Source organism: Phacochoerus africanus, chromosome 15 (genome assembly GCF_016906955.1).
Source record: "Phacochoerus africanus isolate WHEZ1 chromosome 15, ROS_Pafr_v1, whole genome shotgun sequence".
NCBI classification, from domain to species: domain Eukaryota; kingdom Metazoa; phylum Chordata; class Mammalia; order Artiodactyla; family Suidae; genus Phacochoerus; species Phacochoerus africanus.
In genome coordinates, this window is record NC_062558.1 from 78,246,709 (window position 1) to 78,263,684 (window position 16,976).

The following is a 16,976-nucleotide window of genomic DNA, read 5'->3' on the forward strand; positions in this document are numbered from 1 at the left end:
CCTCTAACTTCAAAACATTTTCATCACTCCAAAATAAAATCCCTTACCCATTAAGTAGTTTCTCCACACAACCACCCGACATCCCTGCCCAGGCCCCACTGATATATGTTCTGTTTATGGCTTTATTCTGGATGTTTTATATAAATGGGATTATATGATATGTAGCTTTATGTGTCTGGCTTCTTTTACAGCATATTTTTGTGATGTAGCATACATCACTATTTCACTTTTTGTGGCTGAATAATACTCCAGTGTATGGCTATACCACATTTGGTTAATCCATTCATCTGTTGATGGACATTAGCCTGTCCACTTTTTGGCTATTGTGAATAGTGACGTCATGAACATGAGGGTACATGTATTTATTTGAGTACTTTCTTTCAGTTCTTTGGGGTATTAGCTAAAAATGGAATTGCGGGGTCATGTGGTAATTTTGTTTAACTTTTTGAGTAACCTCCTATTGGTGCTTAATTGCTTCTTATCCCCATGGCATCTACCATAGGGCTGCACACACAGAACAACTCACTAAGTATTTGTTGGTTGTTCTTTGATTAGTATTTATAACCTCACCTCCCGATTCACATGTTTTGGGCCTTGAGCATTGATTTTAGGGGAAATAGATGCATCCAAGACTTGAACTGTTAACAAATATTACCATATGGATGATATTTGATGTTCTCAGACGACATAATTTGTTCCCTAAGGATGCTGATTTGAACAACTGTGCTGGGTGGTTATAGAAGAAAAGTTGTGGTCCCTTTTCTTAAGCAGTGTATGTTCTGTTTCAGAAGATATTGTTAAGATTTGTAGATTCTCACTCAATTACATAATTGGCTATGAAAAAACCCAGGAGCCTATAAAAGTGAGAGAGCTAAAAATAACTGTTAGCAAGTGAAACTCAGGATGACAAGAGTAAACTCTATTATTAATCTTTATTTTTTTTCTACCACCATTTTTGGCTCACCCATAATCCCATGACTTGAGTGTTATGACATTGATTTTGAAACAACACACAGCTTCAGTAAAAGCTTAGAAGACGCTTCACGTAATATTTATGATACAGGATATTTTGACTCTTCTTATGCTGACATGAGTATTTCTGAATAGTGTTGATATTTATATAATACTAATGAAGCCAAAAGCTCAGTGTTGGACTAAGCATTTCTCTAGATCTGTTTAGAATAGTTTGTAATGAATGATGTAAATAGTGTTTTATTATAAGACTGTATGGTACAACCATATAATTTACTAATGTTATTTTTTAGTTAAAAATAAATGATTTAAAACCTTAAAAAATACAATAATTTAATTTTGATGTAGCATGAGTCCCCAGAATTAATTTGGAATGATTCATACTCATTTTGGTAGCCTTTTAGTCCAACTTTAAAGTTTTTATAGAGAAAAATGAAAAGAGAATAATGATTTTTAGGGTTGTACTTGTGATAGAATGTACTGTGTACATACAACAAATCCCAACAAATCCCAGGGCTCTGAAAAAGAGAAGTGGTGTGGATAATTCTGAATCGGTGGGAAAAAACATTTCTGTTTGGCTTTTGAGTGAATTATGCATTTTTCCCCTAGATTTGTCTTTATAGTTAGATACTGCTTAAAATAAAATTAAATTTTCAGTCTATAGTGTGTATCATTTTACAGTGGGGCCAGTGGATATCAGAAACAAACCAGCCCAAGATTAAAAAATTTGCAGTGGATAAGACACAAAGTGAATAATATACGTGTGTTGAGAATTGTCTACAGATAAGCGATTTCTGATTTTGTTCTTCTAGCTCTGTTTTTTTAACACTGATTCGGCTTGTAGCAAAGAGCTGCTGAGTTACATCTGCTTCTGCCTAATTAACTCTGTTGGTTGGTGTCAGATGAGAGCTAATTTTGAGATTAAATTGAGGAGTGGGGTGTGTGAGTGTGTGTGTGTGTTGGGGGGGGCTGCGGCTGTGGCTGTGGCTGGGGGAGGGGAGAAGGAAGCTCTGAGGTTGCTTGGTCGTTTTGTGTAATATCAAAATACAGTTGTTCCCAGTGTTGTTTTACATTTGTTTTTTGCCTTTGAAGTAACAATGGTCACTACTGCCCTAAAATGTGACCTGTGCCAACACATACTTACATCATGAAAACTGGTACATCCTTCTCTTAGGTGCAGTTATTGGCCATATCTTGATGGTTCAGTCAGTACCTAGATGCCAGGTGATCTTTGGGACAAATGTTGCCTGGCAAAGCTAATGTTGACCTTTAAACAACATTTGACCTCCCCGCCTCCACCAACAAAATGTCATACCTGGCTGTTTGAGTTATGGGGTTTTTTGCGTGTGGTAGAATTCTTTCTTAGACTCTATCGCAACCCTGATTTTAAATATTTGGAGAACAGCTCTGGCCTTAAAGAAGAGTGAACTTTATTTCTTAGGCACTTGCTTTAGGGCTTCCTGTCCTGTGCTGGATTCCATGTTCTTAAATACCCTTATGGGTTTGAAAGAGCTAACATATCACCAAATGTAGTGTAACCAGTAAACTCATTACAGCTGTTTGGATTGAATAGTTGTGGAGATCCACAGATGGTTGCTGAGTTTAAGGGATGTCCTTATGCCCAAATTAACATTTATATATTTCTCTTTTGACAGATTTACCTGAAGATCTGGACAATCTTTTTTTGTCATGGACTGTTAAAACACTTGGAGTTCTAATTCTGGTATTTTTCCTTGTTTTATTATATTTTTAAGATATAAAGTGTCAGTTGTATTGAAATGTGTTGGTAATGGGCACGAACAGTTCTGATTGTGGGTAAAGATTGTGGTAATAGCTCATCATGAAGGTATATTTTGAGTATTTATTAGTTATGAAGCATATTTTGTTTTAATGTATGTTCATTTGCTTGTGCAACAGAAATGCCTGAAAGCAGCTTTGCAATATTGGATACTTTTCTGTGACCTCTTTTCCTGCTTCCTGCAGTTGTATTTTGTGCAATCAAATTAAATAAGTTGATTCATCCTGAATAAATGATGAAAGATGAAAATAATTACTTGGACACGGTGAAATGTCTTCTAATGAAATTTTGCCCCGAACCATTTTACTCTAGAAAGATCAGCTTCCTGTTCTAAACTTAGTAAGGCAGAATGATTCCTGAGTTCTATCGTGAAAATGGTGGCACTATGAAAGCCAGTGATTTCATTCCTAAACACACCTTGTTCCAAGTCTAACATTTTTGTCAATGATTTATATTTAATGACACAAAGGGGGAGTGCTGATTAGATTTGCAGATGACATAGATGACAGAATCAAGATTCAAAACAGTTTTTAACAAGTTTGAAGACAGACTTGAACCAACAAGATGAACTTGAATTGTAATAAATTTAAAATCCCAGCATTTAGATTTGCACAAGGAAGAGAATGAAAAGACTCAGCTTGACAGCATTTTTTTTTCTTGATATTTAGGGCTGTACCCATGGCATATGGAAAAGTTTCCAGGCTAGGGGTCTAATCAGGGCTGTAGCTGCCGGCCTACGCCACAGCCACAGCAACACCAGATCCAAGCTGCATCTGTGACCCACACCATAGCTCATGGCAACGCTGGATCCTTAGCCCATGGAGCCAGGCCAGAGATTGAACCTGCGTCCTCAGGGATGCTAGTCAGATTCGTTTCTGCTGAACTCCTTGGCAGCATTTTTGAAGGAATATATGGGGTTTTTAGTTGGACTGCATGCTTGGCGTGAACCAGTTGTATGGCAGGGCTTTTAAGAAAGTTCATGTAATCTTGGGTTGCATTAATAATACAATAATGCCTAGAATGCCAGGTTTTAGAATTGGCATTAGCCAAACTAATGAGCTGCCAGGATAAGGAGGTGCTTGGACACCAGGTGATATATGAGAATGTTGGAAACGAATGAGTGGTCTAAGTTGGGCCTGGAGGTAGAATGGGGCTCCATTGTAGTGGTTTTTAAAAGATACTTGTTTTCAAATATTTGAAGGCCTGTCCTATTAAAGAATTTCTTGAGATTGTTCCAGGGAACTAGACTAGTGGGTAGAAGTTATGGGATGGCAGATTTTGGCTCCTGCGAGCAAGAAATATATTACAAGTATAGCTGTCCAGTGGTGGAGTGAGCTGCCTTAAATGACAGATTCTTAATCACTGGACGTTTTGGAGACTTTATGGCCCATCTGTTGGGGGGTATTGTGCAAGGGATCTTTTACTGTTTAACTAGAGACTGGACTGGATAACCTCTAAGGTCCCTTTAACCCCAAGTTTATAAATCTGAGGGGAGAAAAATGGAGTGAACCTACAGTTTACTGACTACAGAAAAGACAGTCCTTTTTAAACTGCCTGTTTCAAGTTGGCTGAACAAGTTCAATGATCCAATTGTTTTTTAGCAATAGAATCTTTGAGAGCAAATGTTAAATTCTTTAGGCTAAAGTTTTGAGGAAAGATATCATTTTCTCCTTTTTTGGTATGCTAAATGTAAACAAACAGCCAGAGATAACTTTACATTTTACGAGACATTTTTCAGTGTGTAGATATTGTATTGGATAGAAGTGACGATAGCTACTAATATTAGATTGTGTGTTCACTTAATTCTCTCAACAATCCTGGGAGGGATATACTATTGTTGTCCTACAGGTTAAGTGAGGGAAACTTAGGTCATTTACCCGGGGTTTCCCCACTGGACGTCGGTGGGGTTGGCATTCATAGCACTAGTCTGATTGCATTGGCAGAACTAGCAAGAGGAGGCATTTGTGGCTCAGGTGAAGATGGTGCTGACTCAGATCTTAAAATAATGGAGTTCCTGTGGCTCAGTGAGTTAAGGATCTGGCATTGTCAGTGCTGCAGCTCAGGTCACTGCTGTGGCTCGGGTTCAATCCCTGGCCCAGGAACCTCCACATGCCATGGGTGTGGCCAAAAAAGAAAAAAATAAAATAAATTAAATGGCATTTGAGCTGTGAGTCTGCTACTGACTGTTCTCTTGAGTGGGTTCTTCCTTCCCCTGAGCGTCAATTTACCCACAGAATCCTCCTGCAAATTACATCACAAATTTATACATGAGCACACTCTATAAACTTTATAAAAAAAGAGTGAAGATGTGGATATTATCAGTGAAGAGCAAGGTTAGAGCCCAGATCTGACCCACCTCCCAGGCTAGCGTACTTTTGCCAGGTGCTCTTGGCACATGTACTCAGTACCAGAGAAGAGCTAGGGATTTTTGTGTCCATCAGGATATTCTCAGAGAGCAGTATCACTCTCTACCTGAAATTAGATTTCTATGAACCTTGCTCACATTGAGCAGTTTCATGAACTAACTGGGTACTGAGATACCTAGAGTGTTACATTGTTCAAAAGGTGATAGATTATGTTACTATATTAGTTTCAATTTTCCAACCTATAGGTTAGAAAGTGTCACAGATCCTTTTCAAAGAGATGGGAGAATAATGATTCTGTAAATGTGGCCAGGTGGGGAGGGTTTTTTTTTTAATTTTTAAATGAATTTTAATTTTTCCATTATAGTTGGTTAGGTGGGGAATTATCTTACGTGGGAGACTTGGGAAATAGAATATCTAGCTGAAATAGAATTAGGATTAGTACTCTTTTTTTAAAGTTTAAGATTTCTTGAAGTAAGTTTAATGTGCTTCCAGTCAGATTTTTTTGCATCATAGACTTATTCTTTGATGTTGATTTTATTTTATTGTCTTTTTGCTATTTCTTTGGGCCGCTCCCACGGCATATGGAGGTTCCCAGGCTAGGGCTCTAATCGGAGCTGTAGCTATCGGCCTACGCCAGAGCCACAGCAACGCGGGATCCAAGCCGCGTCTGCAAGCTACACCACAGCTCACGGCAACGCCAGATCGTTAACCCACTGAGCAAGGGCAGGGACTGAATCCGCAACCTCATGGTTCCTAGTTGGATTCGTTAACCACTGCGCCACGATGGGAACTCCTGATTTTATTTTTATGGTAGACATTTATCTTGAACCACTTTCATGTAATTGTATTAATTTCAGTAGAGGTTATCCATTAAATACGGATAGTTTATATGTGATCTTTGGAATGCCCCGTGACTCATAGAAATAACAAGTGAAAAAATCTTAAAAAAAAAAAAATTACTTCTCAGACTGTGGCCCAAATTTCTGGTTGGAAAATATTGTCACTGTGGCTTTGTTACATAATACCTGCCTGTCATTACTTCCGTGGTCATTTTGCATCTGAAAAAGTAATACTAAAGAGTCTTTTTATTTTTAGAAGTTCCATTATTAAGATTGTTTCCCCCCTTTTTATCCTTTAAGGTCTTGATTTCCTAATTAAAGATGTTCTCCACCTGAATGCAGTTTTTCCTGTTGGTCAAATAAGACAACTATCAACATTGCCTGTTTGTCCTCTTTTTAATCTCTAAAGGATGGATGTTTGTAAGATGTTGCTTACTCTGTTCTGGAATACTCTGCCCATTTGTTGAATTGTGAATGACTTTTAAATGTGCAAGTTCTGTTAAATACAAGGAGAACCTCTATGGGTAACTTTTGTATTGAAGTAGTCATTTGTCAACCATGGTAAAACTTGCAAACCCACTTTATACAGAGTGGATTCTTGAAGCTATACAGAAAATTAAAAAGCAAAAGCAAAGGCCCTCTGAAGAGAGAATCTGCCATGCAGTCAGCACTTCCCACGGGTTGGATAAGAAGACGGTCTCTGAACAGCTGGAACTCAGTGTTCAGGATGGCTCAGTTCTCAAAGTCACCAACAAAGGCCTTGCCTCCTATAAGGACCCAGACAACCCTGGGCGCTTTTCATCAGTTAAACCAGGCACTTTTCCTAAGTCAACCAAGGGGTCTAGAGGATCATGTAATGATCTCCGAAACGTGGATTGGAATAAACTGCTAAGGAGAGCAATCGAAGGACTCGAGGAGCCCAATGGCTCCTCCCTGAAGAACATAGAGAAGTATCTCAGAAGTCAAAGTGATCTCTCGGGCACCACCACCAACCCAGCCTTTCAGCAGCGGCTGCGACTGGGAGCGAAACGCGCAGTGAATAATGGGAGGTTACTGAAGGACGGGCCGCAGTACAGGGTCAACTACGGGGGCTTAGATGGCAAAGGGGCTCCCAAATACCCTAGTGCTTTCCCATCCTCGCTCCCACCGGTCAGCCTTCTACCCCATGAGAAAGACCAGGTAAGTGAAGAGAGAATGTCAGTACATTCTAAGTATTGCTCACTTGACTTGCACAGTTTTAAGTTTTATATGGACAAAAGTTCTAAGTAAAGTTTAATAAAAGCAGATGTTTTGCCTCAGAGCAGGCCTTTGTGTTTTAAAAGATATATATACTTTACAAAACAATCGTCCTTTGTTTTATACAGTATTAAGGGCTTCCCCATTGCTTGACTAAGATTTTAATGTGATGACTATTCGATTTGTTTTTTAAACTCTAATTGCTAATCAGTGAGTGCTTGAAGGGACCAGGATAGACAATTTGAATCCTCCTTCCTCAAGGCAGGAACATATGTATTTCAAACATCCAGGACAGACCATTGTGTTTTTTTTTTCTTTTTATATTATTATTTTTTAGCCTTATGAGGTAAAATTGATATATTTTTCTCTCTGTTATTTCGGAGAAGAATCTATAGACTAATTGTTTTAATACTGATAGTGCATTACTGCAACTGTTTTACTGTGTGACCTAAATCCCACCTGTTTCCATTTAAAGTCATTTATTATTGTTCACTTCTCAGCAGGTGAAAGTGAATGTTTATTTGTCTCATACCTTATCTCTTCTTATCCTCTTTGTTTTTTCTGGGCTTTCTGTTATTTCTGTAGTATTTACATAAACATGTGGCAGATTTCTCCTTAAGTAACTGCTACAATTTTAAGTCTTTGGTTAAATTTGTTTTATTTGGTTAAATTTATTTTATCTCAGAGCTATCGAAAACACGCCCAAACTAAAACCAATGTAGAACAGAACCAGATTGTAATGGTTTCAGCCCTCCAGTTTGGGGGCTTGTTGTCTATCCTTTGGGCGAGTGGATGCATTGATACCAGTTGACTTTACCTCTTGTAAACCATTAACTGTTGTTGATACAAAGGGTGATTGTTGGAGGTGTTAACTATGTTTTCAGAAGTGATAGAATCAGTATTGGGAAAAGCTGTGCTCCTGATGCCTTGTTTTCTCTTTTTGGACACTGGTAGCCCTGAGATAGACCCTGCTTCCTTTAGTGGGTTAAGCTGATAAGAGGCCCACCTCTACAGATTGGGTAGGACCAGGTGATTTGCCTTTCCACGGACTCATTTAAACCCTAGCCCTTATTTCTTCACCGTATTTTTACTTTATTAGTTTTCATAACATGTATTTGATAATTTGGTGGTATTTCTGTTTGCATAACCAACCCTCAGTTCTTTGTGAGAGAAATGTGGGCATAAAGAAAGAAGTAAAAAAAAGAATACAATAAACTTTTTTGCAGAACAGATACTGACAGACTGAAAAACTTATGGTTTACAAAGGAAACAGGTTGCAGGTGATGGGCTGGGGGTTTGGGATGGAAATGCTATAACATTGGGTTGTGATGATCGTTGTACAACTATAAATGTAATAAAAGTCCTTGAGTTAAAAAATTAAAAAAATAAAATGCATGTATAATACTCTAAAAGAAGTAAACCTATGTAATTTTCTTTTTAATAACATTTGGTTTAAGAAAATACAGCAGGCGACTTAAATTTTCATTCCTGTGTCTGACACAGCTACATTAAGAACTTCTGTTTCCCTTTGAATATTTTTATAAAAGCTTATGCCATGAGGAAATTCCTTAAGGGAAGATAGAGCCATTTCTTGATGGGTTTGGATATCTTTGTTTTTAAAATACGTACATTACTCTAAGGTATATTAAGGTTTTATAATTATCAAGTACATGGACTAATTCAGGTTAGACAATCTAAGAGCATGTTGCAAGAGTTTTGTGATCCAGGGGAGAATATCTTAACTTGTGATAGAGGAATCACTACAGATTTCCCATACCCCCTTCTCTCTAACCTTGCCCATCATTTCATGGCAATATTTCATGCCGTCCATATTCTGCTTTTTTCTTTTCTAACAGCTTCTATATGGAAATATTTTTAGTCTAAAGGAAAGCTCATGTCTAGAAGTGTCTAGAATTGAGAACAGAGTAATTTATTGTTTAGCCTGCAATTGCTGCTGCTTTTTTTATGATGCTGATCTTTAAATTGTCCAGTTAGCTTCATCATACAACAAGGAAAGCTGAGAAATTGTGGTCTAGCATTTTTATTTGATGAAATTTGGAGATCAAGTGTGTTGAGTAATCATAATCTAATTCTTAAAAAAGAACAAATAAACATAAATGAAAATCAAATCAAGTCAGTTTGGCCACAAAGTATTGTATTGTCTGTGTTGTATATTACCATAGCATTTTTTCCTTGAAAAACATAATAAAAACTACATCAGATTAAATAGCCCTTTGAGATTATAAAGGGTAAATGGTTTAGAACCCTGTAAACTTTCTAAGTCAGTGAAATAGAAACTCTTGACCTGGGTGCATGAATAAGTTTGGGACAGATGGATTGACTAATCCCCTGAAGTAGAACAGTCATTTGTTTCCACATGTTTTTCTAAGGTCAGGGTCTATAGTTTTTATCAGATTCTCAAAGGGGTCTAAAGTGTCAAGAGCCAGTGTGAACATTTTTGTATTGTAGAAAATATCTTGAGTTTCATTATACTAAAATCATGTGTGTATGCTAATTATTGACTTTTGATTATTCTTCAGCTGTTGATCCTGGAACTGTATATAGATTGGTTGTACTATAGCTTCTTGTAATTTGGGCTTATTCTAATCCATTTGAAAGGCAAGTTATCATTGTTCTTGATGTGCCAGAGGTCTGTAGAATTCGCATTGTCAGAGTACGTTTATGACATAAATGGCCACCCTACAGAGATAAAGTAATTCAGTTACAATTTAGCCAGCTAAGATCTGTCAAGGAAGCTGTTATCCTGGTTACTTCTGTTGAGCAATTTCATTTAATTGTAAAAAAACTAAATAAAAATAGGAAAAACAATACCATTTCGTAAGTGTTAAATGCGGGCAATATTCCAAGTACTTTACGTTTATTATTTCCTTATCACAATAACTCTGAGGGCCATAGATTGTTATCCTTATTTTACAGATTAAAAAGAGAGGCTCCAAGCCTAAGCAGTTTAATTTGTCCAAGGTCACTTACAGAGCTAGTGAGTGGTGAAGCCAAGATTCTGACGAGACAATCTGACTCCAGACCTCTTTACCGCTGGGCTGTATACTGGTCAACAGTGGTGGCCTCTCATTAACAGGAAAAGTATCTCTTTCAGTTCCTCAAATGCTTGGAAGCAGTTTTCCCCCAGCAAATAGATTTCTGGCATTTTAAATTTGGTAGTCGCAATGAGCATATTACAGTTTTTAAAGCAGATACTATTTATATTATTAGCAATATGGGAAAGCAGTAGGGAAAGAAGTAAATCTGTGTCTAATTAGATTTAACATCATCATCATTCCTGTGCATGACTGCTAGGAGGAGTACAATGCAAGTTGAAATAGAAGGGCCCTTCCTTTCTGAAATGTAATTGCACATCTACTGATAGTCTAGAATTCAAATTGGATATTACCATACTGGCTCCTTAGCATAACATCTTTGTATTTATTTAAGAAAGCTCTCTTTGGTGAGGTGATATGGAAATGAATTAAACCACTGAAGATAAAACTTTTATCTTTGACTTGGTGTAGGAACTCCTAAAGGATAGTATTAGTGTTTCTCATTAAAAGTGGTAAAGCTCAATTAGGTCAGATTACGAGGACTTTGGAAAGTCACATATTCTAAGAGAGACTTCCATTATCACGACACATTTTGTAGCATTAAGATTCCATATGAACATTTGGGTTTTAGCATTTTTATAAAATCAGTTTTGTTCAGTTTTAAACAGATTCCTTGGTATTTCACTTTATTGGGAATATTTTCCTAAAATGAATTGTGTCAAGTCTTGGTATGTTTCTCATGCAGTGCATAGTAGGGGAACTCTCATTCTAGGCAGCTGTAGTTGGAAAGGGAGACACTTCTAATATCAGGTAGGGCTTTTGATCTTTTTGGGGTGTTTGTTTTTTTCTTTTCTTTTCTTTTTTTTAATCTTTTTTTTTGCCATTTCTTGGGCTGCTCCTGCGGCATATGGAGGTTCCCAGGCTAGGGGCCTAATTGGAGCTGTGGCCGCCAGCCTATGCCAGAGCCACAGCAACGCAGGATCTGAGCCGCGTCTGCAACCTTCACCACAGCTCACGGCAACGCCGGATCATCAACCCGCTGAGCAAGGGCAGGGACCGAACCCGCAACCTCATGGTTCCTAGTCGGATTCGTTAACCACTGCCACGACGGGAACTCCACTTTTTTTTGTTGTTGTTGTTGAGGCTTGATATGTGATCTCAGTTTCCAGATCAGGGATCAAACCTGGGCCACAGCGGTAAAACTACCGTATCCTAACCACTAGACCACTGGGGAACTCCTGATTTATTTTTATTTTTTTCCTTAAAGAAATGAAGTAACTGTAATCTTATAAAAAAACCTTCAAACGTAATTATCACAACAGTGATGGTGTCAATAAGGAAAAAAAAAGATGAGTTTCGGAAGGAGCACAGATGATCAGAAATGGGGCTGAGAGAGAAAACTATATTAAAAATCACTTTTCATGGTCTTGGCTTGTTCAATTTATTGTTTGTCCCCCATCCTTTTTTAGGGAGGTATTTTATTAGGATTTTTGGCAGAGTTATCAGTACAAGATATTTCCATAAATAGAAGATTAATGTACATCATGCATCATTTCTTGTGCTGTGTAAATGCCATATATTAAAGAACTCTATTTTTAGATTTTCTGGTCTTTAATTTTTTTCCCTGCCCTGAAGAGACCTTCCACATCTCCCTCTGGGATTTTTTTCCAATCACCTGTGCTTTGTAAAGGACCACTCACTAGGCTATATTGTTCTTTGATGTGGCAGGCTTCCAGAAGTCTCTCAGCCTTAGGATAATTATTCATAGTCTCAGACAATTCTGGGATTCTGGATCCTTTGGACAGAAATATGTGTATTCTATATCTGCTAATTATAGAGTCCAAATGTCCTCCTCTCTATTTTCCTTAGTTCTCCTTCAAATTGGTGTCCTTTGTATTGCAGATGTCACATTTCTCAGAGAGCTTAGCTCTTTGCCTTCAACTGAAAGTTGGATAAAGTCCTAAATACAACAAAACATACTCTTCAAAATATGCTCTTCTGTGTAACCTGACTTTTGGAATTTGTGTGGATGAAAGTCAATTTTAGAAAAATTTAAGTCGGACAGAAACCTATTACATAATGGGAATGATTAGGTGAATCCATGCTTGCTGTTCCAGGGTCAGGAAAGGGAGAGGATTGTAGTCATATTATTCCTATGGTTAAGCTTCAGAAGTTCTTCAGAATAGCTGAGTACCTGTGGGCCACTTGCGTGAGCAGATAGTCCTAGTTGTTGAGACTTTGCTCAGAGAGCACAGGGATTGTCTAAGACTAGTGGTCGGATCAAGGAAGGATGAATGGAAGAGTGGTGCATCTTTTTCTCAAACTCAGAGGAGTGACAGCATGTTCCACTTTTGAGCCTTTATCAAGATGGGACTTGTCTAGACTTCAAATGAAATAGATTTCAGGTAAAGTAGAAAGATCATGTCAGAGGATTTGGGACTTTTTTTTTTCCCTAAGCTTTTTAGGGCCGCGCCTTCAGCATGTGGAAGTTCCCAGGCTAGAGGTCTGATCAGAGGTGTAGCTGCCAGCTTACGCCACAGCCATAGCAACAGACACTTGGGATCTGAGCTGCATCTGTGACCGACACCACAGCTCACGTCAACATTGGATCCCTGGCCCACTAATCGAGGCCAGGGATTGAACCTGCATCCTCATGGATTCTAGTCAGATTCCTTTCTGCTGCGCCACACCAGGAATTTGGGATTTTGGATTCTTAAACTGAATCTTAAACATTCTTTTTAACTCTTTGGATCTTAGATGTACTTGATAACAGCTGCCTTGTCCTGATCCTGACATGAATGATACATAGATCAGTCTATTTTCTGATTTCCTAATGGTATTTTCTTCCAAGCATTAAGGATGCAGGGTGTAGGTCCTTGACTGATTTTGGATAGTTTCAACAGCTTTCAGGAATTTACTCTTGTATTCCCTATACATAGTTGGATTGTAAACGTTGTGTTTGTTATACTTTCACTGCCAAGGAAACCTACATTTTATAGCTTTGAAGTTATTTAACAGTTAAGTGCTATTTGCTTATTTATTCTGATCATATTTTGGATGGCAAAGATTTATATTCATCCTTTCAAACTTTACATAATAAATAGTACATTTTAATGTTTCTCAGAATGAAGGTCTATATTCCTTTTATATATTTTATCTTTATTTATTTAATTTTTTTTGTCTTTTTGCTATCTCTTTGGGCCGCTCCCGCGGCATATGGAGGTTCCCAGGCTAGGGGTCGAATCAGAGCTATAGCCCCCCGGCCTACGCCAGAGCCACAGCAACGCAGGATCCAAGCTGCGTCTGCAACCTACACCACAGCTCACAACAATGCCGGATCGTTAACCCACTGAGCAAGGGCAGGGACCAAACCCGCAACCTCATGGTTCCTAGTCGGATTCGTTAACCACTGCGCCACGACGGGAACTCCTATATATTTTATCTTTATACATGGTGATGTAAAAAGGATACATGAGAAAATGTGATTTTACTTTTCACTGCAATAGCAAATTTTGATTGTAAAATTCACGACTTTTTGTTTTGTTTATAAATGTAATTTTCTTGGCCTCTTCCTTAAACTATGGTAGATTTGACGTAACCGATCTTCTCCGGTTACACCAGAATTTCAAATGTGACTCTGCATCTTCTCAGGTAGTTTGATCTCTCCAATCTATTAATGTTTCTAAGTAGATAAACATCAATTAGCTCACTAAATTCAAATTCACAAATGAATCAGCCATGTAATTTGTGACATTGTGAGTTAGTAGGGCCATGAGAAAAGTGTGTTTTTGTGTGTGGGTGCTCTTACCTCGCAGTCTTCAGGTGGTCATGGGGAGTTTATATACGTGTGGGAAAAGGAGACATGGCAGTGCACTTTCTGAAATGCAGAACATTCTTTTTGTGCTTTTTGCTTGGGGCTGGTCTGCTTCCCCAGGGACATCTCTAGGAGTTGCAAATTGTGTACTACTGTTTTTCCTTTTATAAGTGAGCCTTTTAATAAGCAGAACATCAACGTAGAGTGTCACTTTTTTTTGCTTCATTTTGTGAAACGTAATATATTGAAAAATCTGTAAAATGAACTATATAGTCAGAGTTCTAGATTTAAACTGTGAGGCTGGTTTCTACAGAGTCACAAAATAAATCCTAATCAGTGGTCTAAGCAAAATCCAGGAAGGATTTGTGTTAATTTGACAAGTGGGTTTAGAATTCTTTGGCCATTACTTTTTAGAAACTAGCTTTGTTCATACATCCTTTCTCTAATTTGCTCCACTTTTGATCTTTGATAAAACCAGCTGCAATTTTGTTTCATTAACAAACTTAACTGGTTAACAGATGTTTGTTTTGGCTTGATTGTGTCCTTTCTATTAGAAACAGCATAAGCATACATAAAGACCATGCTGAGCCTTTTCCTGTCTGTAGCTAGACAGGCTTTTTGGAAGAGCAACCTGATTTTATTTACAAGTTCAGTTTTTGTTTCTTTGTGCTTTTATAGTAGGTGTACCAACATTTTAGCTCTTGTTCCCCTTGTCAGGGAAGTCTTGTTCTTAATCCTCCGTTAGTCCAGTAGACATCCCCAACTTTTTTTTTTTTTTTTTTAAGGCATTGCAGAATAAGGTATTGCAGAATTGGTAATTGAGATATCAATGATTCTTCCACAGTTGAAGGGAGGGAACGGGACTAGCTGGTGAATTTAGATAATTTCTTCCATCTTCTTTGATGTCAGTAAGCTGCCATATGGAAAGCAATGAGGCCTGCAGGAAGGAGGTGGGCCTGGGCTGCCTGTGATACAGTGATGTGGGCTGGGAGCCAGAGACTGCACTTGATGTTTCTATAGTAGTTTCTGATTTGGCCAGTCCTGATTTTGGTCCATGGTTTACTGCCATGCTTGAGACCTGCTCAGATCATAAATGGGAATGATGAAGTTTAGGAAACAGAGAGTAAGGGTTATATGGGCTAAGAGAAACAATCGTAAGAGAAGTAAAGAAGGCCTAAGCTAAAGTTCAGATATTAAGAACATGAAACGATAATTCCTAGTTGGTATTTGATGAACTTGTTTCCCAAACTGGTCTTTTAATGTCATGTCGGAGCTCTACCTTGTGTGGAAACCCAGCTCTAGCTATTGAGCCTTGAGATGCGAGCAAAGCAACAGAACATAGGGTCTGCTAGTGGAAGAGTCTGGGCAGTTTCCAGAATATAAAACTTCTTACATTTGTTCCAGGCACAGTGCCGGCAGGGTGTGAGGAGGCTGGGGAAGGCAGCCAGTGGAGGGAGCCAGGAAGACGTTTCCCCCTTAACTTGGTAGTTCACGCAATTGCAGTGTTGCAGGAAAGTTGAAAGAGTAGTACAATAAGTGGTATTTCTTTCACCCAGATTCACCAATTGTTAACATTTTACCACATTTGTTCTTTCTGTCTCTCCCTGTGTGTGTGTGTGTGTGTGTGTGTGTTTATGTGGTGTATATATATACACGTACATACACATATTCATGCTTTTTGGCTGAACTATTTGAAAATAACAGCAAACATTATGATATTAAGTTATAATAATAATTATATATTGAGGAACATTCTTCTATATAACCATAAGAAACTCATTGGTGAAAAAAGAGTATTGTCTAATAGTCTGTATTTCTTCAAATGGCCCTAAAATGACATTTATAACTTCTGTTTTTGAGCTAGGATCCAGTTAAGGATCATGAATCACATTTGGTCGTCATATCTAGGAACAGTTTTCCTCCTTTTTTTTTTGCTTCTCCTGTCATTGACTTTTTTTTTTTTTTTTTTTTTGCTTTTTAGGGCCATACCTGCAGCATATGGAGGTTGCCAGGCTAGGGAATTGGAGCTGCAGCTGCCGGCCTATGCCACAGCCACAGCAACTTGGAATCTGAGCCATGTCTGCAACCCACACCACAGCTCATGGCAACACTGAGTGAGGCCAGGGATCGAACCCTCATTGACGTTTTTGAAGAGCCTAGGCTAATTGTTTTGTGGGATGTCCCACAAGTAGTGTTTGTCTGATTACATCCTCATGATCAGATTCAAGGTAAGCATTTTTGGCAAGAATACTGCATGGGTCATGTTGTGTATTTCCTCTTCTGTCACATCAGTAGATACATCCTTTCGGATTGTCTTGTTACTGACAGTGCTTATTTGATTTGTTGGTTAAGGTGGTGTCTGCCGAATCTTTTTATAAAGGCATCTTTTCCTTTTTGTGGTTAATAAGTAATTTGCACAGTGATACTTTGAGGCCACGTGAATAACCTTTCATCCAGTGTGTATTAGTTTTCTATTTCTTGCTGTGTCAAATTACCACAAACAGCAGCTTAAAACAGTTCAAGTTTATTGTCTTCCAGTCCTGTCGGTTGAAAGCCCAACATGGGTCTCACCGGGTTAAAATCAAGGTGTCAGGGGGCTTTAGAGACTCCATTTCTTCACCCTTTCCTGCCTGCATTTCTTGGCTCATGGCCTCCTCCTTCCACCTTTAAAGCCAGCAACATCTCATCTCTCTGACCATCTGACCACAGCCTGGACTGCTTTTGTTTTTTAAATTTTATTTTTATTTATTTATTTTTATTAAAGTATAGTTGACTTACAATGTTTCTTCAATTTGTGTTGTGCTGCAAAGTGACTCAATCACACACAGTTCCCTGTGCTGTACAGTAGGACCCCATGGACCGCTTTTAAAGGATTCATGTGGTTAGATTGGAGCC

At 38.3% G+C, this 16,976-nt stretch overlaps 1 protein-coding gene across 14 annotated transcripts in view; it reads left to right on the top strand.

The window, feature by feature from the left end:
* The window catches only part of KAT6B (lysine acetyltransferase 6B), a 192,691-nt gene that overhangs the window by 8,474 nt on the left and 167,241 nt on the right, over positions 1-16,976 (top strand). For 12 of the 14 annotated variants that reach the window (XM_047761837.1, XM_047761838.1, XM_047761842.1 and 9 more), the window contains exons 2-3: positions 2,628-2,695; positions 6,276-7,154. In XM_047761837.1, the coding sequence (XP_047617793.1) occupies positions 6,534-7,154 (621 nt within the window). In that variant the 5' untranslated portion in view covers positions 2,628-2,695; positions 6,276-6,533. Of the gene's footprint in view, positions 1-2,627; positions 2,696-6,275; positions 7,155-16,976 lie in introns of those variants that run through there. The other 2 variants (XM_047761844.1, XM_047761850.1) reach the window with 1 other exon arrangement.